At 41.1% G+C, this 26,437-nt stretch overlaps 1 protein-coding gene across 1 annotated transcript in view; it reads right to left on the bottom strand.

The window, feature by feature from the left end:
• Nucleotides 1-24,322, bottom strand: part of LOC119428830 (FERM and PDZ domain-containing protein 4-like) — a 30,085-nt gene extending 5,763 nt beyond the window's left edge. The window contains exons 1-14 of the mRNA XM_037696519.1: nucleotides 24,244-24,322; nucleotides 15,275-15,426; nucleotides 14,643-14,745; nucleotides 12,140-12,153; nucleotides 11,350-11,399; nucleotides 8,571-8,675; nucleotides 8,285-8,392; nucleotides 7,368-7,499; nucleotides 4,366-4,485; nucleotides 3,917-4,053; nucleotides 3,616-3,742; nucleotides 690-779; nucleotides 423-605; nucleotides 192-330 (exon numbers count right to left, since the gene is read on the bottom strand). Coding sequence (XP_037552447.1) covers nucleotides 192-330; nucleotides 423-605; nucleotides 690-779; nucleotides 3,616-3,742; nucleotides 3,917-4,053; nucleotides 4,366-4,485; nucleotides 7,368-7,499; nucleotides 8,285-8,392; nucleotides 8,571-8,675; nucleotides 11,350-11,399; nucleotides 12,140-12,153; nucleotides 14,643-14,745; nucleotides 15,275-15,426; nucleotides 24,244-24,281 — 1,498 coding nt within the window. The 5' untranslated portion in view covers nucleotides 24,282-24,322. The remainder of the gene's footprint in view (nucleotides 1-191; nucleotides 331-422; nucleotides 606-689; nucleotides 780-3,615; nucleotides 3,743-3,916; nucleotides 4,054-4,365; nucleotides 4,486-7,367; nucleotides 7,500-8,284; nucleotides 8,393-8,570; nucleotides 8,676-11,349; nucleotides 11,400-12,139; nucleotides 12,154-14,642; nucleotides 14,746-15,274; nucleotides 15,427-24,243) is intronic.
• Between the last annotated feature and the right edge of the window lie 2,115 nt (nucleotides 24,323-26,437).

Below are 26,437 nucleotides of genomic sequence, written 5' to 3'. Positions count from 1 at the left end.
AATAAAATTTAAAGCAACTGCTCTATATTCACAAGACTGAGTGCTTTGCTTTAAGATTGTGTACTTCACAATGAAACATCAATTTTTAAGTTTTCAATCTGTTCTTTCTGTATGAAAGCAAGTTTTATACGAAGTATCATGTCAAAGCCACTAAAACTGCTCAAAACACATTTTTTAACAATGTATCTCACCAGCATCATCCTCTCCTGTGCTATTGCTGTGGGCCACGTTGAAAATAGATCTCCGTGAGTCCACTAGGAGGCGATAGTAGCCCGCTGTTAGACAGGCAAGGTTCATCGCATCACTTGCCTCCATGATCAGTGTAATGGGCTGACAAAGCAAAGGGGAAAGAAGTGAAGCATGAGCTGACTTTAATTAAAAAAAAAGGAAAAACAAAGAAAAACGTGTGTTTTCAGGCTTACTCTGACGTCCAGAACATGAAGTTCCAGCCGGACGCTGGTCTCGTCCTCGGTGAGGATTTCGATGCGGTTGACGTGGCTGAAGTCGGCCAACAGGGCCACGAGGTTGGTCCGGGCGTTGATGACGTGACTTATCCCGTATCGCGGGCCCACCAGCAGCATCACCTCAGTCTGTTTCTCACATTGCTACAACAAAAAGTCCATCAAAGAGTTGAACTTTTCTTCCTTTACACACTTTTCATTGACGACGTTGAGGAACCGACGTCTTACCAACAGTATTGACGTGAACTCTCTTCCTCCGTATAGTTTGAGCTCACTGATGTACCTCAGGTAGTGCACCTTGGCCTGCAACGCAGTCAGCTGTGCAGAAAAACGTGCGCAGTTATTCAGAAACGGAAGCCTGAGGAGAAGCATTAGAAGCTTGCAGTACCAGCATGTAAAGCACTCTCAAGCCATTCTGATGTGGACCAGTGATTTTCCATTAAAATCTCGTCATATCATTTCAGGTCCAATCCACTGCAGCTCTCTTTAAAGCTCACTTGCAGATAATTGTTGTTCTCCAGGGGTTAGCACTTTTGTATTGGACTTCAAACTACCAACCTCTCTATAAACCATGGTAAACTGAACTCATTTATTGCTAATTTTTCAATGCAAGCATGCAAAATGTTCTTTTATTACAGTGACAATGTTTTGGTGGGTTGATGCTCATCAAAATTCTTAAATCTGCTGTGGGAGGAGCTAGATCAAATCAGCCGTACAGCGCAACAAAGTTGGTTCCCCGTGAATAATGTTGTAAACCTTCATGTTTAGCGCATGCTTTGTGGCTCGCAGAAAATAACGTGTTGTTACTGTGAAAGTGTATTAACTGTCATGCACCTCAAACATGCAAAGACACTCCACAAGATGTTTTTGAGCTATGTTTTTATTATTTTGTATCGACGTCATCAAGACCTCAATTTGAACATTTGGTGTCATAAACATGAAATATGAATATTCTTAACCATTCAGCTTCTCTCCACTGGCTCCCTGTCAGTTTCAGAATAGAATTCAAACTCTTATAACCTACAAAGCACTCAACAACCTAGCTCCATCTTCTTTTAGAGATCTTATTGTTCCATGTTTTCCTAACAGACCACTTTGCTCTCAGACTGCAGGTTTACTCGTGGTTCCTAGAGTTTCCAAAAGCAGAATGGGAGGAAGATATTTCAGTTATCAGGCTCCTCTATTGCGGAACCAACTTCCAGTTTCTGTCCATGAGGCGGACACATTGTCCAGTTTAAGACTGGGCTTGAGTCTTTCCTTCTTGATAAATCCTATAGTTAGGGTTGGCTGGGTTTCCTGACCTATCCCTTATACTATACTGCTATAGGCTTGGACTGCTAAAGAACAAATTGACCTCGTTTCATCAAATGAATAGTTTGTATTTGTAATTACTTCTTCCCTAACACGTTTTTTTTTGTCTTTCCTCCTAGAGAGGGACCTGCTCGCCTCCATTCTGGACCTGCCATTGTGTGTCCGTTTCTCCTTCCTGTTCCTCTCAAACCAGCCAGTCGAAGCAGATGGTCGCTTTTCTGAGCCTGGTTCTGCTAAAGGTTTCTTCCTCATTAGGGAGTTTTTCCTTTCCACTGTCGCCTTCGTGCTTGCACATTAAAATCCCGTCATCTTAACTATGGTACAACAATGCCGCAATCTACAGCGATAGCACATACGCGCAAAGACCTTGTTTAACCTTTGACCTTGATTTGGGACCTTAATCTTGGAGCGGAGCTGATAAAAAAGTGTGTCCGTCTAGTGATGATGCATATGTGTATGAAGTTTCATTAAATTATGGGCGAGACAAAAAAAAGTTTACAGACGTACGAACGAAGACAATACAATATGTCCGCCTTCGATGGAGGTACAAGGACAATCAAAAGATGCTCCTTTCAGATTCTTTCTGCTAACCACAACATCCTTGTGCTTCTTCTAACTTATTTCTGCTCATTTCAGCTTGTTATGCTCCTTTCAGCGTGTTCCTGCAAGTTTCAGTTATTTCGGCTAATATTTAGCTGTTTTATGCTAATTTTAGCTTTTTCAGCTAATTCCACATTTTTTTCGCCCCTCATTTCGACATTTTGAAGCCCAGTTCAGAAAAAAATGTGCTCTCTCCACTTTCTTCTAGTAATTTAAGCTTCTTTCTGCTTTTTAGCTACGTTTCATCAGTTTTTTTTTTTTTACTCAGCTGTTTTCAGATAAATTCAAGTTTTTCATGGTAATTTCTGCTACTTTCAGCCTAATCAACTTATTTCTGCTAATTTCAGCTTGTTGTGCTCCTTTCAGCCTTTTTTCTGTTAGTTTCAGCTTTTTCCTGCTATTTCAGCTACTATTAAGCTGTTTTTAAGCCTTTTCAGCTACTCCCATATTTTTGGAGATCATTTCAGCTGTTTTTGCTTCCTTCTGGTAGTTTAAGCTTGTTTATGCCTTTTCAGCTATCTTTCAGCTATTATGTGCTAAATTCATCATTTCTTTTTACCTAATTTCCTAATTTTTGTGCTAATTTCTTCTTATTTAAACCTAAATCAGCAAATATGTATTATTTCTGCTTTCTTCTGCTAACGTAGGCTTGCTCTTCCATTTCAGCTACATTTCAGCACGTTTTTAGCTAATTTCAGCCGTTGTTCAGCAAGTTCTTCAGCAATAGGCATTCACACTGCATTTTCGCAGGAAATGCACTTTCTCTAGTTTAATATTTGTTTCTTCATTTTACAAGTAACATCCGCTAATTTCAAATTGAAACTTGTGTTCCATGTGTGGCCGAAATTTTTCTTAAATCGAACACAGATTAAATTGTAAGTTTGGCTGATCATTTAGTGGAAGCTTTTGTTTGTCGGAACTTGTCAAAGTCAGGAACAGCGTTATGAAGGAGACCATCTGGAGCCAGAGTCATTAAAACGGTTTTACAGGGAGCGGAAAGGTTCAGTCTGACTGGGATGACCTGACCCTCATCCGGACATGTGTGTGTGAATATGAATACCTCATTATGCATGCGCTATGACAATGCTCATAGCTTCTAATTCACATTAGCAGTCAAGGTCTGGCTTGGCAAAGGGTCTTAGGTTGACGTGGGTGAGAACCTTAAGAGCTATTTCGGGATGTTGCAATCAGACAATGTTTGTGTGTTGGAAGTTTATTAAGAAGGGCAAAGGAAAGTGGTTACTTTTTTCCCCGGAGGCACAAGGTTCTGGTTGGTTTTGAGGATGTGCGTCAGAGCCTTCTTGATGTTTTTCTCCTTCATGCTGGACAGCACAGTCGGAGGCAGGAACAGCGACAGACCCCACTCCTTCCTGTTGAGAGGACATTGATTTTAGAGCGATGTCGTCTGACGAGGGTTAAATGCTTGCAGTAGAATGCCAAAAGATGGTTGACAAGTGGCTATAGCTAAAGTGACCAAAGGACGGCCTTTCTGCTGAAAGTCGGCCGCCGTTTCACATCCCAGATCTTGCAAATCGCCAACTTACTGGATGTATTTGAGCGAGACCTTCTGACTCTGTCTGGTGGCCATGGAGATGATGTACATCTGCAGGGCGGCCAATCGCAGCGCGGCGTCGTACTTCAGCTCCGGGCCGAAGCGCTCCAAAACCACGTCGTTGCAACACTGCGGCAAAGCAGGAAGTTACAGGGGAACGTGAAACGGGTTTCCTGACTCTACTGAGCAATCAAAGCAACAGTGGTTCCCAGTTAATAAATGTTTTCTTCCCTCTTCATCCCTTGCGAATTCAGATCACTTCAAAGTTTACAATCTTAGACGAAAGATGAAAAGCGAACCCTAACAAGAAAGGACGATTCTCCTTCCTTCTGTTAGGCTATTCTACTAAAGGAACTACTGATGGAGATTCTTTGGGGAATCATTTGATCGTTTTACAGAAGGAGACTTCTTGTTTCAGTTTTTACAGCCACTTCTACTTACTTGTACGTAGAGGTATTCAAACGCCACGGGGTCCCTTCGGAGCAGCTCCACGGGGTCTCTGGGCATGAAGCTGATTCGGAAAAAACACTTCATCTTGTTGGAGCCAGGCCTCTGGGTCACCTGGGTTTAACAGAATGGACGAGTACCAGCAAACAGCACATTAAACACCCGTCGTCTTAACTATTATACAACAATACCGCAATCTACAGCAATAGCACCAACGAGCAAAGACCTTGTTTAAACTTTGACCTCGATTTGGGACCTTAACCTTGCAGCTGAGATGATAAAAAAGTGTGTGATGATGCATATGTGTATGAAGTTTCATTTAATTATGTTATGGGCAGTGGTGTAGTCTACATTTTTGTAGTGGGTATACTGTGGTAAAGTTAGTTTTACGTTGGACACTGTTGAAGCCACCGCTGAAGCCACGGAGCGCGAATGTCCAACGTAAAACTAACTTTACCGCGGTCGGTCCGTATACCGTGCTTAGAAACCAAAGTACACTGGTAAAGCGCTGCATACCAATAGATTGCTACAGAGGCATTTAAATGTTGTTCAACATATGAACGGCACATATCTACGATATATCATGTATCATTGGGCACTTTTAAGTGGATATACTGAAATTCTTAAGCTTTTCTAGTGGGTATACTCTGTATGCTCGCGTATCACGTAGACTACACCACTTGTTATGGGCGAGACAAAAGAAAGTTTATAGACGTACGAAAGAAGATGATACCATGATATTTACGCCTTCGATGGAGGTATAAAAAGGACAATTAAAAATATGCTGATCATGAATAAAACAGGTTCATGGGTCACTCCTGGAAGGGTTAGAGTTAGGACTCTTGTGAACTTATGTTTGAACGGACGATCTTGGAGATGTTTATGAATGCCTTGCAGAGACCAGTATAATTGCACATGCCCTACGAGTGCAACGTTCCACTAAGTCCTGTCTGCCTGCCAACATGCGTTGCTGCAGGCATGCTTACTTTGACAAACGTGCAAAAATCACCCATTTGCTTCGTTCCGGCTCATTTTCTGAGTCTACTACCCCGTTCAAACAGCCTTAACAGAAATCAGCCGGTTATTAGCATAGACAGAAACTTGCGCCATCAGAAACCGAATTCGAATTGCTCAGACTGAATCTGTATTGGCGCAATTTTAAATTAAATCCAATGGTTTGGAAACGAATTTCACTAAATTGAAACTGAATTGATTTGCTTTGAAACTGTATTTCGTTGTATTGACAATTCAGTCTGACTACTTTCATTTTCAGTTCTACAATTCAGTTGTTTGTGTCACACCTTCGGGTCCTTGAGAAAGCCACAGAGTAATCGAACGCAGATTGACAGATTTACGTTTCACGTCTGCGAAACTTCTTTTACAGAAATGTAGGCATGAGGTTCAGTTTCAAGGAGGCGGTGATGCAACAGAGCGGATGCAATCCGCCGTAGAACACCAAAGAAGAAGAACTTCCTTTAGGGCGTATTTTGAGCTGGAGCAGTGGCGCACACATGAACTTGGCATGAACTCATGTTCCAAGTCATGAACTCAGCCTTTTATCTTCTCTTACATTTGTCCGGACTTCATTTAATTTTTGGAAATGTAATAAACTGTAAACGCTCAGAGTGACGTCGTCTGAATTACATGTTCCCCACTGACAACGTTTAACCACGTTTCTGATGATTTTTCACGAAATCCCTCTCACTGCAAAGTGTTTGTAATGCAAAACCCTGACAATGTGGTCGGAGGAAAAGGAGGTACAGCTCCTTCCTGTAAGGGGCGTTTCACTTCGAGACAAATTGTGATCACCGACTGGTCAATTGCTGACAAGCTTACTGGATTGATTGACAGGTGGTGTCGAGGATTCGACTCGTGCCAGAAAAAAATAATAGATTTTACTGGCGCATTTAAGAGCGCCATCATTTATTCCATGTTTATTTCTAATTTATTCAATATTTTTGGTGAATACAAAGTTTGCGAACTAAGCTTCCTTACAAATATCGTAATGATGGTTTCTTTATTTTTCAAAGGTGCCGAGTTAAAATTTAGGAGAGCTTGAGCACCCCTAAAAAACGAGGCTAAAATTGTCACTGGTTTCTAAACGGGCAAACAAGGACTGTTGATCTGCTAGAATGCTCCATGAGACACATTACCTCCAAAGCCCAGTTCCCTCAGTTCAAAAACATTTCAAGACTGTTGATTAAAAATGGGGATGTTAAGGCAGTGCACTGGCTGCACTGGTTCAAAGACACGCTGTCCAAGATCAAAGCCAACCTGGACCCCGCATGTAATCATTGTAAACAAACTCCAGCTACACTCCTGCATAGATTATGGACCTGTCCCAAACTGCAGACCTTTTGGCAATCTACTTTTGACAACTTCTCTGGGAAATGTGGAAAAACTGTACACCCATCACCACTCATCTCACTGTTCGGGGTGGTCCCTGTGGATATGTCCTTCAGTAAGTACGAGACGGATGTGATTGCTTTTGGCCAGGAGACTTGTTTTGTGCGTACATTGGATAAGAGAGGGGATGTATCATATTTATCTAGAAAAAATAAGATACACCCTGAAGGGTGTATCTTCAGGGTGTATCTTACCCCTGGGTGTATCTTATCTTAATGGGATTTTCTCTGCAAAAAATCCCGTTTTAGGAGCTCAGATATCTGTATAAGAGAAAAGAACCTCTCGCTGCTCTGTCCGTCGTACGTGCCACATGCACAGCTTCACATCTGAACTGTGTGGGATGAATATTAAAAATGTCCTCTTGTGATCTGGGAACCTTATCACGACGTCGCTGTGGATCAGCATGCGCGTGTGCTGCTTGTGCGACGGTGTGTGCGCGCGTAAAGAAAGGGTGTAATGCGAACTGTCCCCCCCCATTCTGAGCCGATGTTGATAAATGATATTGGGGTCTAAAGTGCTGCTTGAATACTGAGTGGGAAAGTGAGTGGATGTAAAAAAAAAAAAAGGAGGGAGAAAGGAAAGGTCCCCACCTGAGTAAGCATCTCCTGTTCATGTAGGAGAAGCAGTTTGCTTCCAGAGCCTTCAGTCTTCTCCTCCAACACCAGGGAGAAGTGCTCGATGCAGCGGATCGACAGTTTCTCCTGCAGGGTCAGGATCACCTCCTAAAGTTAGAAAATAACACAATCAAATAATGTTTAACACATTTTTGTATTTTGAAATGTTGAAACTTTGCTTCATTTTGTACAATATAAGCACAAAATAAAACATAAAAAATAGTGTCTATAACTTAGTTTTACAGATATCAGCCCACAGTTTGGTGTGGTAGTAGCAGAGAATAGTCACAAGAACACTATAAATGCTAACAGCTAACATGCTAATGTTTGGAAAACTTAGCATTAGCATGCTAATGCTAACAGATCTTTGTTTATTAATTATTTGCCAGTTAAACAACAACAAAAAAAAAGAAACACATATTGAGTCAATTATCGGCCCATAGTTTGGTGTGGTAGTAGCAGAGAATGGTCACAAACACACTATAAATGCTAACAGCTAACACGCTAACTTTTGGCAAACAACATTAGCATGCGAATGCTAACAGATTTTTGATTAAATTATTTGCTAATTAAGCACAAAATGAAATATATATGGAGTCAGGTATCGGACAAACAGTTTGGTGCAGTAGTAGCAGAGAATGGTCACAAACACACTATTAATGCTAACAGCTAACACTAACATTTGGCAAACTTAGCATTAGCATGCTAATGCTAACAGATCTTTGATTAAATTATTTGCCAAACAAACACAAAATGAAACACATATGGAGTCAATTATCGGTCCATAGTTCGGTGTGGTAGTAGCAGACTTTTGTAACAGACTTTTCAGTGCCACCCCACCCCACGTGGTCACCCCGTTAACAAAACTCTTGAAGCGCCACTGGAAGATGCACCTTGATGGAGGTACTGCTGTCGAAGCGAAAGGACTTCGTCTGCCCGTTTTCCAAGTACACCTTGAGGACATTAGGCATGAACAGGAGGGAGTTGTCCTTCACCGGGTTCTGCCGAAAACACATTGCAGAGTTTCAGTTCAATACGTGAAAGGATGTCTCATTTCTGTGATTGTCTTGTGTATTTTTTTATTCTCTGAACTCTGTCTTAAGTAGAAACCATCTGGCATTGCCTATATAGGTCATACATAAGCGTGTGTGTGTGTGTGTGTGTGTGTGTAGGACTGACTGGAACCTGGCCGTTTATAATGACCTCCTCAGCAAAGCGCACTTTGACCGGATTGGACTTGAGCATGGCTTTTTTGGCTGCGCTGATAAACGCTGATTTAGGAGACTGAAAGGCAGCCGTCCAAAAAGAGAGAGAGACAGCGAGAGAGATGGAGGGAGAGACAGGAAGAGGAGAGGCAGACAGCGGGAGGGAAGAAGACAACATGACTGAATGCAGACGTTAGTTTGCAATAAATAAAAAAAAATTTTAAAAAGCATCAACGTTTATTTCAACCACGACACATATCTGTCAACACGAGAACTTTCCAAATTTAGTGTAATGGCTGCAGTTTTTTTTTTTTTTAGTTTTTCCCCTTATGTCCAAAGATGGAATATTCCACAGCAATAAAAATAAAATAAAAAATTAAATGCGTTCAGACAAACTTTATTTTTGACTTTGAAAAGTCTAATAAAACATTCAATGTCAAGGTCTATTGAAAGTTGTCGTAAAATAATTTGCTCCTGCAAAGTAAAAAGAAATGGCGGTGCACCGATGTCCCCCGTCGCTGAGGGATTTGAAGAGTACATGTTTTGTAGTTTTGGAGATGAGTGTTTTTCTGGACTGGAACTGAACAGGGAATTTAAGTAAACCTAAATGTTTTTAGTGCAAGATATTCAAGTGGATAGGAGTTTTTGCTTGTACAAGGCAGCGCCGAGTGACAGATCCTCGCAGGTGGAGAGAACAAGTTTATCCACCACCAAGGGAAATGGCAGAGCCAGGGGGTGGCCAATGGTGGCCATGGTCACCATAGATTAATCTTCAGTGACCAAAAGGGTCACCCTGCTCAGTGGAGGAAACTATACCTTTTAGCAATATGGAAACTAGAACGCGTGTTTCCCCTAGATAACTTGCCATGGTGGGGCGCTCATCTCGTCCGTGATTTTTTTCGATTGGGGGCGGGAGACACACCTGAGCTGTGTGCTGTTTGGACTGGAACTATTCGAGGGGGAGCAGAGACACAGCTGAGGGGTTCAGTGTGAGGAAAGAGGCAGCCTGAGCACCGCCTTTAGCTTTTTAGCTAGTGCGCCGCTAGTTTAGTGTTTCGCCGGAGGGTGGTGGTGGTGGGGGTGTGTGGGGGGGGGGGGACAGGGACACAGCTGAGCTGCATGCTATTTGGATTGGCAGTTGGGGGGGTGGGGGGTTTAGAGCTGAGGGGTTCAGCATGAGGGAAGAGTCAGCCTGAGTGCCGCCTTTAGCTTTTTAGCTAGTGCGCCTGTATTGCGCGCCACTAGCTTAGTGTTTCACCAGGGGTAGAGGATGGGAACAGGGACACAACTGAGCTGCGTGCTATTTGGATTGTCAGTTTGAGTATGGGGGGGGGGGGTGTAGAGCTGAGGGGTTCCGTGTGAGGGAAGAATCGGCCTGAGCGCTGCCTTTAGCTTTTTAGCTAGTGCAACTGCATGCAGTTAGCTTAGTGTTTTGCCGGACACAGCTGAGCTACGTGCTGTTTGGACTGGCAGTTTTTGAGCGTTGGGGTGGGGGTGGGGGGTTAGAGCGGAGGGGTTCAGCATGAGGGAAGAGTGCTGAGTGCTGCCTTTAGCTAGTGCGCTTGTATTGAACACCGCTAGCTTAGCGTTACGCCGGGGAGGGGTGCACGAAGTTCGGTAATGGGGCAGGGCGCCCCGCCTGGATAATAGTAGGGGAAACACTGGCATGTCCTGATGCATGCTCAATAATCCAGGTAAGAAAAATCTAACAGAGTTAAGTCAGGTCCTCTGGACAGATTCAAAAATTATTTTAAAAAAAAAAGTTAAACTTAAAATTCAATACTTGTTGAAACATTTCATCTTTTATCCAGAAGACTTTGTCAGTCTGAGGAGCTGCAACAAACTCAGTCTTATAAACAGAACCTTCTCATAGTGGAACAACCAGTTTGTTGGTGACATTCAGAACTAGCTGTTCACATGATCAAGGAGGACCATCAGCCTAATGACCGATCGTTAGTGCCCCGATGGCCGCTTGTTACTCACAGGGGGCGGAGTGATACTAGCAATAACAGCATTGTAAGAGGGGGACAGTTGAACACAGAGGCTCCACCACTTTAATGATGGACGGTTTCTTTTCACAAAGATGGCCTCCTTTACTCCTCTCTCAAACCATCGTTCCTCTCTATCCAGGATGTGCACATCTTCATCCCTGAAATAGTGACCGCTGGCCTGGAGATGAGTGTAGACCGCAGAGTCCTGGCCTGACGAAGTTAGAAAGCTAGAAAGCATAGTTTCCTCGAACGATCAGGGGTAGCCGGTTTACACAGAGAAATATACGACGGTGGCCATCTTGGTTTTTGACGTGGCAACCCAATTTTTGGCAGGGATTTTTCTTACGCATAGATGCAGCCACACAACAAAATGGAAGTGGGTACCTCACTCGTTTTCCAACATATCATGCTCACAGCAGGGACAGACGAATGGACGATGGTTGTTTTTGAACACAGGGTTTACAGCACAAAACAAACCTTGTAAATAAAATAAACTTGATTGTCAAATTTGATTCCTGTTCGTGTCCCTAATCTTTTCCATTCCATCGAAGATTTTGTCTCGTACTACTCTAGAAGTTGGGTCGATGCTAAAATCTGCGGTATTTATTTGGTTTTAATAAGTTTTTTTTAAATAGATAAATATAATCAACATATCAGACACATTTGTTAAAATATAAAATTACTGATTATTAACATGGTGATAAAAAAATATACAAATCAACTTTTTGTTTCTAAACTGCAAAGAACGCTTCGTGTACTCACAGGATACGGCTGAACGACGGTCAACAGGATGGATTCCTTGCAGCTCCTGGAGCAAGCAGACAAGTCAAAGTCAACAAAATGGCAGGAAATCAACAACAACAAAAACAAAACGATTACCTCGGGTGATGCAGTTAAAACCAGAGGCGTTCATCACCGCGCTCATTAGATTTTCAATTTAATAAACGATTCCGGGAAATGCGATTCGCTCGTGACAAGCTTCGCTCATTTAAAGACGCGTCTTTACTGCGTTAACTACGAATAAAAGCAGACAAATGGAAATAATGGCGCCACACCTGGCAGAAGCCTAATTGCAACGATTATTACTCAAAATCTCACAGGAGCAATAGCAATTACAGATTTAATTAGATAATTTTGGTATTTAATGTATGTATTTATTTTGTGCTGTGATAACTGTAGAAGCTGCTGCTAAAAATGAATCAAACTGTTTTAAATGAACAATGAAACGTCACCTTGATTTTGTTTTTTTAAAGCAAATAAATTCAAAATAATCTCATAATGTCATGTATCGTGCGCTGTTGTCACGATTCTGTTTGGACATTTTGTGTACAGGATGTCTCGGTGCAGTCAGGGGGCGGAGGGAGTCCGGTTCGGTGACTTCAAGATTCCATCTTTGCTCTTTGCAGATGATGTGGTCCTGTTGGCGTCATCGTGCCGTGAACCTCAGCTCTGCCGGGTCAGAAGCGGCTGGGATGAGAATCTGAGGCCATGGTCTCCAGCTGGAATATCCCTCGTCGGGTTGGGACTGGGAGTGAGGTTCTGCCTCAAGTGGGGGAGTTCAAGTATCTTGGAGGTTTTCAAGAGTGAGGGAAAAATGGAGCGCGAGATCGACAGATGTATCTGTGCTGCTCCCAGAGTATTGCGGACTCTGTGCCGGTCCGTTGTGGTGAAGAGCGAGCTTTGCTGCAAGGAGAAGCTCTCCGTTTACTGGTCGGTCTACGTTCCTACCCTCACCTGCGGTCATGAACTCTGCGTAGGGGTGGAAACAGTAAGATTGTGGATGCAGGTGGTGGAAATGATTTTTCTCTGCAGGATAGCTGGACTCACCCTTAGAGATAGGGTGAGAAGTTCAGTAATCCAGAAGAGACTGACGTGCAAATTTATTATTCTCAATTTAGTCACACAGTCTCAATCATGTCTCAATTTGTTTGCAAATTTATTGTTTTTATTTTTTTGCTTTAGTCATTGACCATTTGGTTTCAGAAGTTCGCTCTCAAAGTAATTTCACATTTCTTGCAGTTTCAGACTCATGGAAACTAAATATAGGGAACACATTCCAAATGCCCACGATGACTAATTATTTTCGGAGAGAATTTGTTCAAAATATCCTTTACCATGAAAGTGAGGCCCTAAAAACATCATACACAGAAACAAAGCGAACCTTTCGAACACCTTTTAGAAATTGTACTGTGAATGTTGTTCATAAGTCCCCCCCACAACAGTGGCCGTGAGACACAAGCTTAAGAAAAGAGATTTTTTGGAAAGATGAATGAGCACTCAACAGCACTCAGCTAAGATTTTTTTTAAGTACATACATAAATTAAAGAAAAATAGAAGAAAGAAATATCTTGTTGTTATATTTGCAGAGGACATTGTGATCTGTGGTCAGAACAGGTGGAAGAGAACTTGGAGAGGTGGAGGTATGCATTTGAAAGAAGAGGATTGAAAGTCAACCGTAGTAAGACAGAGTACATGTGTGTGAATGAGAGGGAGGAGGTGGAACAGTGAGGCTACAAGGAGCAGAGGTCACAAAGGTGCAGGACTTTAAGTACTTGGGGTCCACTGTCCAGGAAAACAGGAAGTGTGGTAAAGAGGTGAAGAAGAGAGTCCAGGTAGGATGGAGTGGATGGAGAAAAGTTTCAGGAGTGATTTGCGACAAAAGTGTGTCAGCAAAGGTCAAAGGAAAAGTTTACAAGACAGTGGTGAGACCAGCTATGTTGTATGGTCTGGAGACAGAGACATGGACAAAAAGACAGGAGACAGAACCGGAAGTGGCAGAATTGAAGATGTTGAGGTTCTCCTTAGGCGTGACATGGACAAGATTAGGAATGAGATCATCAGAGGTACAGCACAGGTTGAACAACTGGGAGATGAAGTTATAGAGGCCAGACTGAGATGGTTTGGACATGTCCAGAGGAGGGACAGTGGGTATATTGGTAGAAGGATGTTAGAAATGCAGCTGTCAGGAAAAAGACAGAGATGTATGGATGCAGTTAGAGAGGACATGGAGGTAGTTGGAGGACAGAGTGAGATGGAGGTGGATGACTTGCTGTCAAAAGGACGGCCAAAAGAAGAAGAATATATCCCGTTGCCTCAGTTCTTAGTGTATCACAAAAACGACAGTAGGTAAAACTATCTGACGTCAAGAAACTTGAAACATTTATAGAATTTCTTGTAAGACAAATCCAATCAGGCATTTAACTGCAAAAGACCTAAAAAAATAAATAAATCAGGCAAACTCCAGATTGGAGCGCCATGTGACCGCACTGCAAAAATCCACTAGAAAGTACATCTTTGTAATAATAATAATAATAATAATAATAATAATAATGTGTTATGTGTTGTCATCATCGTATGTTTCCATACAATGGCAAAATTGGCATTTTACCCGTCCACCCCCAGGTGGAGCAGTGGGCAGCTATTGAAAGCTGCCCGGGGAGCAAATGGAGATAGGGTGTCCTGCTCAGAGACACCACGAGATGTGCAATGACCGGGGATCGAACCTGGGACTTTCGGGTCCCGAGTCGGCTGCCCTGCCTCTACCCCGTCTCTTTACAAGAACAACAACAAATAAAAAAGCAGCTTCATTAGTCTGTAAATAGACATCTCATCAAGCCTGAAGCCTTTTGGAAGCAGGCCTGTGTGGACTGTTGAAGTTGGAAAAAACAACTCTTGGATGCTCTGAGCGAAGATATATTTAGAAAAAACTAAAAAAAAAAGGACAGATTGCAATTACCGTACCAAGCACCACTCTGTTTAGCAAGAGGTCCAACATGCTTGTGTTGCAGCCAGCGGTAAAGAGATGATTTAAGAATAAATTAAACTGGTTACTCATAAAAATGTAGTTAATAGTTGCTACATAGCTGGGACTTTTTAAAAAATAATTCAATTTTTACCCTTCTTAGCATTTCGTGTGCACAAAAAGTCGGACAATGTTGCTTTTAAAAAGCTTCCCGTTTGTTTCTTTACGTGCTGATCGTTAGAGACATGCTGCCAATCCACCAGCTTGGGGACGTGAACCACCGCAGCAGTGTCCGCGAGGGTCGTGCATCTACCTGACGAGATCGATGACTCGTTCCCGGGGAGCCGAGCCGACGGCTTCGTCGTTGATCATGATGATCTCGTCGCCGGGCAGCAGCTTCCCCTCCGACGGACCACCTGAACGCACAAAAACATGTAAATGAGCCACAGTCGATTAGCGTGCCTCATTGGGAAGTGATTTTTAGTTTGTGAGCTGAAGATGAAATGTGAATAATTAAAGGCTGTAAGTGAACCATTTTGTAAATATCAGAGTGCTGGTGTAGATAAACGATGTGTTTATTTCTTGTAATGTGTAACGAGTGCAAGCGTCTATACCTGTTCCATTGGCCAAACACTCGAGACTGAATGTTCATTAGTTCAGCTGTGTGCTTAAAATTCAGCTCTGATTGATGACTGAGACATTTAAGGACTGTGTGTGTGTGTGTGTGTGTGTGTGTGTGTGTGTGTGTGTGTGTGTGTGTGCAGCCGATGGAGCTGACGGCTGAGAGTAGTGTGTAAAAGGCTTGGCAGCAATTTCTCTATCAACACATTTTCAGGGGGGGGAAAACTGGACCCCAAACATTTTGTTCATCTTCTTTCTCCCAAAAATGCAGCTGTTTGGCTCAAAACTCAACGTTTCGTGGTACGTGCATGTTTGTTCACCGACCTGGTGTGACTGACCGCACCACCACTGGCTTCTCGCTGCCCGCCACAAAACCAAAGCCCAAAACCGGATCCCGCCTCATCTCCACCAGGCGAGGGGCTGGGGGGATACCATCCAGATGGACCTCCTCCAGGGAGCTGCTCTGGGACCCCTGGCTGGAAAATCAGAGACATTTCCCTTTAACTCAGTGGTTCCCAACTATGGTCCCTGAGGAACACCATTCTGAATGTTTCAACTGTTTCCTCCTCCAACATACCTGATTCAGTGACTTATTTACTTCCCTCTGTTCTGCAGAAGCCTGTTAATCACCAAGTAAAACATGCAGGATGGCGTTCCACAAGGACCAGGTTGGGAACCACAGCTTTAACTTACCAACGATAACACATTAAAAAAAAAACATGCCCAAGTGCAAGCTATGGGAAGGTTAAATAATTCCTCTTTGTACAAATAGCTTTGTTTCATTTAGATACGATTAAAGTATCAATGTATGATTTGAGAAATTTCATCTGCTTTTCACATATCACAGCTCTGGCTCCGATAATGAAGCTTTAAATTAAGGACTGCCTTAATTGCGGCGTTTACGAAAAGCCTCAGATTTGTAATCTTGACCCAAACTGTCTCTTAAGGACATATAAAAATCTGCAGACTAGTCCAAACAAAAGTGCACTGATAACTTCATCACGTCACAGCAATTAATGTTCAAAGTGGAACAAACCTTTATATCTAATGTATATGTTCTCTTTAGAAGCCCATTGTTTGAAGTTGACTAGTTCATTATAGACATCTCCACTCCCCTGATAATATGGGACTGTCTCTTGTTGGAAAAGAGGTGATGATTTCATTCATCATGTACAGATAACAATAATTAAAGCTGCTGGCAAAGGTATTGGGTTCTCGTACCTCTGCACAAACTGGACTACAACAGAGTCGAAGGGTTTGTGGCTATTCAGGTTTGTATGCTTATTAAGCATTCACACTATTGTGATCCTGTTTATATTTATATTTTAAATGGTTCAAATCATATTTATTTCAAAGATTCCAGTTTGTAAATGTAAATGATCTTCATACACCAAAGTTAGTCATGGGAGTTCCTCAAGGTTCAGCGCTTGGACCTGTACTCTTTACCTTATTAAACATCATGGGATAAATTGTCATTGTTATGCTGATGATACACAGTTATACTTGTCCATAAAACCTTATTAATCCAATCAGCTACTTAGACTACAAACATGTCTTAAAGACTTAAAAACCTGGATGGCCCTTAATTTTCTGCTTTTAAACTAAGACAAGACGGAGGTTGTGGATTTTGGACTTGAACATCTTGCAAATAAATTTTGCAGCCTTTTACTTCCTCTGAATGGTATTAATTTGGTCTACATTTCTAATGTTAAAAACTTTGGTGCTATTTTTGATCAGGACATGTCTTTTAACCCCCACATTAAAAAAGTTACCAGAACCGCTTCCCTCCACCTGCAAGATTAGAAACATCTGATCTAAAAATGATGCAGAAAAACTGATTCATGCATTTGTCATGTCTAGACTGGACTATTGCAATGGTTTATTATCTGGGTGTCCAAATACTTCTGTAAAACGTCTTCAGTTGATCCAAAATGCTGCTGCCAGAGTCTTAACTGGAGTTAGTAGGAGAGACCATATTTCTCCAGTTTTAGCTTTGGCTCCCTGTCAAATCCAGAATTTAATTCAAAAATCTTACTTCTAACCTACAAAGCTCTCAACAACCTAGCTCCATCTTATATTACAGATCTTACTGTTCCATACTTTCCTAACAGAGTACTTCGCTCTCAGATTGCAGGTTTACTTGTGGTTCCTAGAGTTTCCAAAAGCAGAATGAGAGGAAGATCTTTCAGTTATCAGGCTCCTCTCTTGTGGAACCAACTTCCAGTTTCTGTCCATGAGGCTGACACATTATCCAGTTTAAGACTGGACTTAAGACTTTCCTTTTTGATAAATCCTATAGTTGGCTTGGGTTTACTCAGCTATCTCTTAGTTATGCTGCTATAGGCTTAGACTGCAAACAAAGACAAATTGCAGACAAATTGACCACATTTCCTCTCTATGATGCTGTCTTTACTTGATCTACTCAACCTGTTTGTATTTGTAATTATTTATATCTTATGTTTTGTTAATCTTTCCTCCTATAGAAAGTACACTGGGACCTGTCATTCTGTGTTCGTCTGTCTCTCCTTCCTGTCCTCTCAACCAACCGGTTGAAACAGATGGCTGCTTGTCCTGAGCCTGGTTGCTGGAGGTTTCTTCCTGTTAAAAGGGAGTTTTTCCTTTCCACCGTCTCCTTTGTGCTCACTCAGAATGGGAGACTGTGATGAAGTGAAGATTCAACACAGTCTGCTGCTTCCTTACATAGAGAACTTTTACTAATCAACTTTTTATATATATGTGAGTTTTTGTGCAGTGCCCTGAGACGACTTTTGTTGTGACTTGGCGCTATATAAATAAACTGAGTTTAATTTCATTTAATTAAAAACATCAAAGCTCCAAAAGCAATCATTAGGACAAATCCTCCAAATTGCAAATTTAACGTGTCTAAAGTTTTTCAACATTTGTTAATTTAAAATAGAAGCACTGACATTAACTGCTACTGGAATGGTAATACTTTGGATAAATGTACCTGATTTTGAATAAAATAGTGAGTTAACAAAAGTCAAAGTTTCTTTATTTGTCATACGCACCACATATGGTACATGTGGTGGAATGAAATTGTGTACACAGGGTCCTAGTTACGTCCAACAAACATGGATGCAAAAGCAAGCAAACATGGATACCTTGATAATTGTCTGTGCACAAAAATACTAACAGTTACCACTTTGAATCATCAAATAAATGCAAAGTTCAGAAGGTTGGGTACAACCTTTCCTCCATTTGTTTCCCCTACATAAAGTAATTAATTTTAAAACTCGTTTAAAAACATTTTTTCATTGGCTTTTAACCTCGAGTGAGTTAGCATCTCTGTCTTAATGTTGTATTCTTTTACTTGTGATGTTCTGATTATATATATATATATATATATATATATATAGTTGTTTTTATTGTTTTTACTGTTTTTTGTTTGTTTTTAATTTTGTACAGCACTTCGGACGGCTGCTTGTTGTATTTTAAGTGCTTTAGAAATAAATTGGTATAGTATGATATGGTATGGTACGGTATTTTATCTGGCCCCCAAGATGTTATTTTAAATGTAAAATACTTTTATCACTTTAAAAAAAAAATTGTAATTTTTTATTATGATGTCAGAAGTGCAACCGAGAACGTCAAATGAGACAAATCAAACTCTTGTTGAGGAACCTGCAACCAAGAAAAGATGTTGGTATCTAACGTGAATTAATGTAGATTCTGAGACCGGCCCTTAGTTTGAAAAAGTTTTTAATTTTGGCCCCCTTTGTAAGTGAGTTTGACCCCCAAAGTTTATACTGACTTGGCAGTACAGTCACATGTCAGCTATAAAGCAAGGTACCGAGTGCACATCCTTGAGGTCCTCCTGTGCTTAGTTTGGTAGCTGTTTCTCAGGATAAACCAGACTTGTTCTAAAGTCCCAAAACATGCATGAATGGCATTCTAAATTGACCTGTACAGAGAATATATCTGTTTTAGTCATTTGAGGAACTGTGGGCACATCCAGTGCCTCTGGCCTGGTGGCAGCTGGGATATACTCCAGTGTCCAATCACTATCCTGAACTGACAGAATAAATGAACGAATGAAGGACGTAATATAGTCTCAATACTACAAAACTCTGCATACTCCTTTATATTCAAACTCTTTTAAGTAACACAAGTTTGCTCTGAGTACTTTTGTTTTATTAAGGGCACCTTGATCTGTGTACATCTGAAGCCTTTGATTTTTCCAGTTACTGTATTGGAAAATTGTTAGACAAACTGTACTTGATGCATGGGCAGGGAAAGCAATCTAGACATTTAATGCTTACTGTATCTTTAGATGCATTTATTTTTTACATTCAATATGAGTGTCTTTTGTAAAACTCCCAAATAATTCAATAAACTTTCAATACACTTTCAAATTTTGTTTTTCTTTTCCATACTTCGTCATTGCACTTCCTGTTAGAGTGCCACTTAAATGTTAATGTATTATTAAATAACATCTATCTTACGGAGTCTCAGATGTCTGTCTGAGCAGAGACACTGAAAATAAAAATTCAGAGTGCCTGTGAGTTAACCAGTGATATACTGTACACTTTAAGTGAAGTGGATTAATTCTTCCTGTCTCTACAGTACTTGTTTCTTTTACAGCTTCAGAAATTCCCTTGGCAGACATTTCGTCCATTATGCAACACCGTCTGGTCAAAATAGACCATATAAATGTTCTTATGTGCAGAATTACAGTGTGAGTTTGGTGTTGTTCACAGAATTATTGTCTGTATTTTCTTAGGTGAAATTATGGAACAAAGTATGACCAATGGCAATTTGAGCAAGAATAGATTTTTGGAAAAATATGCAATATTTCTTATATTATGGTCAAACAAGTCCCAGACAATATAAATGTAACCTTATTTCTCAGTTTTCCCACATTTTTTGTCAAGAAAATTGTCTTTTTCTGTCCCATTGTCACATCGGGCAGTGTAGCAAATATAAGTCAACCATTGATGTTAATGTGTTCAAACATAAGCAACACTGGTTACTTTAAATTGGCATCATTATAACTGTTCTTATTGCGTGATGACAAAGGATTTAGAGACACCATGAGTTAAAATAGATTTCATACAGTCCAGAACAAAACAGAGGAAGTTTTATAATGCGCGTTAAATGAGTTCAGAAGTGGGATCAATGTCAGACAAGGTTAACTAATGAATGAACATCCATCTTGTAAACGTATGTAATCAAGTCAAGACCACCAAGTACATGGTGGTTATTACCTACTGCCAAAGGAAAACAGGCTATAATGTTTTTTCCCAAACACAAGAATGGCTTTAACCAATTGTACAGGTATTTAGCTTGGTATAGTAGTAATTAAGCATCATCCCCAACAAATACTCCAAGCGTTGTACTTTGTGCAAGATCTTTGACTAAAACTTCCTAATTCAAGATGGCCACCACAGATAGTTGATCTTAGCAAACACAAAAAAGAAAAACATACGTCAATGTCCCCTTCACTGAGGGATTTGAATAGTGAATGTTTTGTAGTTTTTGACATTTTTCAGGACTGGAATTGAACAGGGAGTGCATGTAAACCTTAATGTTTTTGGTGCAAGATATTGAACTAGGTAGGAGTTCACTGTTTAGAAGAACAGAGGTAGGCTATTTCATTTTATTTATTTATTTCTTGTCCGATGCAGTGCAGCGGGACAGATCCTAGGGAGTAGAGGAAGTAAAAATATCCCCCTTCGGGTGCAATGGTAGAACCAAAGGGTGGCCAATGGTGGCCTTGGCCACCATAGATTAATCTTTGGCCACCATAATAATTGAGAAAACTATACAGTTCAACCAGTTCAACAATAGAAAAACTAGAAAGCCTAGTTTTTTCAAATGATTGGGGTGGCCGGTTTGCATACAAACATACATAGTGACGTAGCTCTATGCTAAATGCACACAATACAGACGCACTAGCTAAGAAGTTAGACATAGCGCTGCGCTTCTCTCACGCATCATCCCCGAAGACGAGCGCTCTGCCAAGGTGCGGCAACACACCAAAATGAAAGTCAGCATCTCACTTATTTTTCAACTTATCCAGCTCATAAGATGAACCAGACGAATGGACCGTAGGTATTTCAAAGTCCACTCTTTGCTCCTCGACAGGAAACAAAAAGCTTGTTATATTTACAGATACTGAGCTAAAGTTTATTGCTGTCGTAGCTAAGAGTAACCATCAATACATATTTCACTGTGCATAACATTTACAAGGTTTGACTCAAATACTATAACTCTGTCCTTTCTCATTTGTAAAAACATAATCCAATATGCCAAAGTTCATGCTCAATAATCCAGGTATGAAATCCAACAATGTTCAGTCAAGTCTTCTGGGCAGTTTCGTTTTTTTTTTTTCTGAAACCTTTCGTCCTTCATCCAAAGGACTTTTTTAATCTGAGGAGCCACCAAAACACTAATTTCTGTCTCAGAGGAGTTGACGAGGGAGCGGGCGGACCCTGGAGGCCATTTTAGCACCATCAAATTGTTTTTTTCCTCACTATGGAGTATGCTGTTTGTGGGAATCCGTTTGTTTTGGTGGCTCCTCAGAATGAAGAGGTCCTTTGGATGAAGGATGAAACGTCTCAGCAAAAAAAAAAAAAAAAAACATCCAGATGACCTGACTGAACATTGTTGGATACGCCAATATGAAATGCAGAAGCAAGTTCACATTATTTCAAGAAATGCTTCCCCACTCCCCTTTTCTTACTTGTCCCGCATTTAAAATGCAGCCTTTATCTTGAAAGTAGGACCAGGACAACCTAAAACTCTTGCAACAACTTTCACAGCCTGGAAGCTTGTCACATTAACTACAACTCTTTGCAGATTGTGTTTCTTGGAATTACAATGGCAGTAAAATAATGGCACACATCAAACTGACATATTGCATAAAAAGGAAGAATTAGGCTTAAAGATGATGAGATAAGTGGGGGTAAGGGGGTTCCAGAGAAATCGGTTATCACTTACAGAGAGCCTCTTTCGAAGCATCTTAATGGATTTGAACTCTTTGTGCCTAAGTTCTGCGTGCCAGCATCTCATTTCCAATCCAATTTGAACATTTGCCTGTTTGTATGCAAAGATTTGCTTTGGCGTGACAAATTTACAGAGACATAGTGCTTAAATGTAATGGCTGTATTTTGTGCATGAGTGGTGCGACTGAGAAAATATTGGCTCCTCATTTAATCATAGCTGGTGATTGAACTTAAACGGTGGCTTTAATGCAATTTCATGGTTACAGTTCTGTGTGGCTGCTTTACTATGTTTCTTTGTTTCAAGGTGGCTGCATGTTGGAGCAGCTCTGTTACTTTCATTCTGAGATTTTGCTTTTGGAAACTTTAATTCCTCTTTTTCTGGATGTAAATCACATTTTTTTGGATGTCTGTTTCCTCTGGTATCAGATGCTGTGCAGCTGGAAGGATTTTTACTGAAACTTTTTTAGTTTTGGACATTTGTTATGATGCGTAACCATGGCAACGAGGCAGTTTTCTACCACCAACAGCAGCTGATTAATATCTCAAAAGCTCAAATAATATCTCAACTACAGCCCCAAATCTCAAATGAGTTGAGAAGGATGTTCTGTGGATGCATTCTCATCTGCCTGCCAGCTGTGCTCGAGTGCCTGACCACTCAGATCCTGGAACTGGTGGGAGACACGGCTCGTGACAGCAGAAGGACAGGATCGTCCCTCAGCACCTACAGGGTGCAATGATGCCCCAAATCCCACGTGAGTTGAAAAGGAGGTGCCGTGGACAAATTCCCGTCAACCTGGCGGCGGTGCTCGAGACCTCACCACCGAGATCCGGGAGCTGGTGAGAAACTCGGCTCGTGTGGAGCTCTGCAGACTGCTAGGAGGAGTGACCATCACTCAGGGAGGAATTCTGTCTGGCATTCGGGCAATCCTGCTGCCCAGGAGGACCGAGAGGCCCGCCGGATCTGACAACAAGATGGATCTGGGTGGACGGATTCGTATCTGTGGCCAGATTCTTCAGCTTCACTGCAGGAGATCCTTCTTGCCCACAGCTATCAGCATCTATAACAGCTCTTGAATGAAACCAGGATGATGAGCTATGACAACACTTCATTTCCCTCTGGGATTAATAAAGTATTTTTGAATTGAATTGAATTTTTGTACATGCAAAAGATCTATTGAGCTGCAAATAGATCTTGAAGAGATACGGTGAACCTATGACTTCTAAGATACATTGACATTGTTTTAAAGGGACCCTTCCCCTGCTCAACAAAGTCCTCAGATGTAAGAGATTTGCTTCCTTTGCCACCAATCATCAAATTTGTAGCTTGTAGATGTGCATGTGCTTGCATTCATACCATTTACGAGTCATCTGTGTCTGGGTAGCAATAATATTGCATGTTTGTCAACTGTTTATTCAAAAGAAAATTGTTGCGAGTGATTTCTCAGTAGGATTTTGACCCAGTTTTTGTGTCCTTGTGGCCCCTGGGTGTGACACTGTCTGCATGTGGTAAAGAGCAATTTACTCACATCAGAACAAGTGTACATGCTGGGGTTTTTTTGTACTCAAAGCTAAAGGCGGTCCAACGAAATATTAGTGACTTTTTTTTTGGTAGCAACTGTTTTTTTGGCCAGGCAGTGCATGTTGAGAACAGGGAACAGGTGGAAGAGAACTTGGAGAGGTGGCGGGATGCACTTTAAAGAAAAGGAATGAAAATCAGCCGTAGCAAGACTGAGGAAGACCAAAGAGAAGATATACACAGATAGATGTAGCTAGAGAGGACACAGAGGTGACATGTAGGATTACTCGCTGTGGCGACACCTGAAGAGGGAACAGCAAGAAGAAGGAGAAGACGAAGAAGAAGCTATGGGTTGTCAATGCGGCTGTTGTTTTTATTTAATTTTTGTTCCAGTTTTGTCTTTGGAGCTCCTTTTGAGTAGGAAGTATACAATCACATTTTGATGCTTATAGGTCATAGATTCCAGGGCTGCATACTGGACCTGGTAAATGCTTGTGGACTGGTACAGATGGGAAAAAAAGGCTTCTTATATGGCACAATAAATAGGAGAATACAATGTGTTACAAACAAGACAAAATTGTAGCCATTTCGGTCAAACTTTGAAAATAACTATTTGCAATGTCATGCAATATAGTGAGACATCACCCCTAGAGAATGTGGGGCTACGTCTACATCAAACTTAAGCTCAATATCAGTAGAAAGTGCTGCAACAATTTAGGCCCCGAGAATAATCATTTAAATATTTGACATCAGTGCAAATTAAGCTCTTGCAAGAATAAGCAACTGCAAAGCATGACTATGATCAGAAATACCTGGTAAGGAAGTCCCGGGCATCCCTCGTATTGTTCATGCTGTCCCAACTGTACTGGGACCCCTGCAGCCCTCCCCAGGAACCTGGGCCAGGTGGCGGCCAGCCGGATGTTTTATTTCTATGGCTAACACAGAAAAGAAAAGAATGCATTTTAGAAACTAATGCCTTAATAAATGTGCTTGAGTGAGGTCAATGTTTAGACAAAAGGGGATCAGAATCTTAAATAAAGATGGCATTAAACAAGCAAGATGGATCACTACACTGATTTTCAAGCCCAAAATTACCCAATTTACTAATCCATCTGTGAAAACAAGCATGGGAAGACTGGATTACATGGAATTTGTTTCACAGGGGCAATAGTGTCAGCTTTACCGTGAGGTGTTTGTACTCCTGAATCCCCCTACTTCAGATAAAGGTACATGGAGACACACTTAGTGCACCACTGGTTAGAATCCTCTCTGTCCAATTAGTGCGACTTTGAGTCGCTCAGTACGATGTAGCTTTGCTTAGTGCGATCGAATGAATTCAAATAACAGCCCATTGATTCCGTAGCTGGACGATCGATGGCTTGTGAGCAGCGCCATGCAAAAAATTGCACTGTGAAGCACCGATGTGACAGCTGACTCGCTTATTGCAGATTACACTAACAGTGTCAGGGCCCATTTCGGGATGGGGAAAACGGATCAAGACAGGTCAAGGAAGTGTTCTCATCTTAGTAGAAATTTCCAAAAATCACAGCGTAACCATGTTGAGTCAAATAAAAAGTTGATGCACATTATTTCAATTAGAAAAACAAGGTATAGGTTGTACAGTTATAATATCTGGAGCCTCATTTATATAAGAGCAAAAACAATTATAATAGTCAAAAATCCATACTATAAAAGGACGTCGTTGCCATAACAATCCAGCCGATTAATCCCTTCGTGGTGCTGTTCATGGGGTGGATGCATCATTCCATCATGCCATACCTCAAAGTATATAAGATTAAATTGTCAGTATACGGACAATAAAACTGTCCTTGGATATCAAGCCTGATCAGAGTCGGACAAAAAGAAGAACATTTCCACGCTTCCATTAACGAGAAACTGTGAAAAGCAATTCATTTCCAACGAACTAGAATAACCAGTTGACGTTCAGGCTATCCTTAAACGCAGCAAAAGCCCTCCACCACAGCTGGGTTCCTTTCCGTTCTTATGCAATCCATGGTATTTACTTTAAAGCTTCTGTTTTGGCAGGAATTAAGTCCTCCAAAATAGAAAAAAATTAAAAACATACTGCAACTCCCGATTCCCAGTTGGAGGCTCTGGTAGGTCTAAATACAGCGGTGGTGGTGTTACCGGCGGTGCAGATCCCCTGTGTGCAGCCAGACATTCATCTGTATTTGTCATTGTGCTGCTGCTGGGAGAAGCTTTGCTCCCAAACTGAACTAAACTGTGGTGGCCTTGCCTCCTTTATCCCATAATCCCTCTCATCACAGAGGAAACAAATCCATGCCGTGTGCGAGTAGTTTTCTCTGTGTGTGCAGCTGTATTTATACGTTTACACATTCACTTTTATTTATCCTTCAAAAAAAAAAGGGTGTATGTTTTTCCATAAAGCATAAGGAAATTAATTATAGTAAAAGTTACGCTGGGGTCAAAATGTCCCCAACATACCTAAATCTGTCTTTGCAGGAACACAAGTATCTATAAATAACAGAACAGTGAAAGGTTCTGACCCTGAACAATGGGAATAAATAGTGTAAATGTTGCGGAAGATGTCACATAGGTAAGTGAATTTCAGTGTAAGAGACAAGGTATGAAACATGACCAGAGAAATTTGGAAAATAAAACGGGAAGTAGACGGAGCAAATCAGAAAGGACAAATATTCCGCAACAAAACTAAAAATATGCTGATGAAAAACTATTACACAGCAATCCATAGCAATGGTTCAGACAAGCAAAAACCTTGTGCAACTTTTTACATTGATTTTTGACCTTGACCTGAGAGCTGGTGGGATGAAAAGATGACCTGACAGTGGCACAAATGTGCATCAAGTTTCCTTAAATCACCTTGAGCTGATCTAAAGTTATGGACAGGTTGATTAAAAAAAACATTGTTTTAACTTTGACCTTGATTTTTTACCTTGATCTGTGAGCGGGGGTGATTAAAAGATTACCTGACATGTAGTGGTGGCACAAATGTGCATAAAGTTT

Source organism: Nematolebias whitei, chromosome 23 (assembly GCF_014905685.2).
Source record: "Nematolebias whitei isolate Nwh7 chromosome 23, NemWhi1, whole genome shotgun sequence".
Lineage (NCBI taxonomy): Eukaryota > Metazoa > Chordata > Actinopteri > Cyprinodontiformes > Rivulidae > Nematolebias > Nematolebias whitei.
Note: the sequence above shows the minus strand (reverse complement) of the source record. Positions and strands in the feature narration are given on the sequence as shown.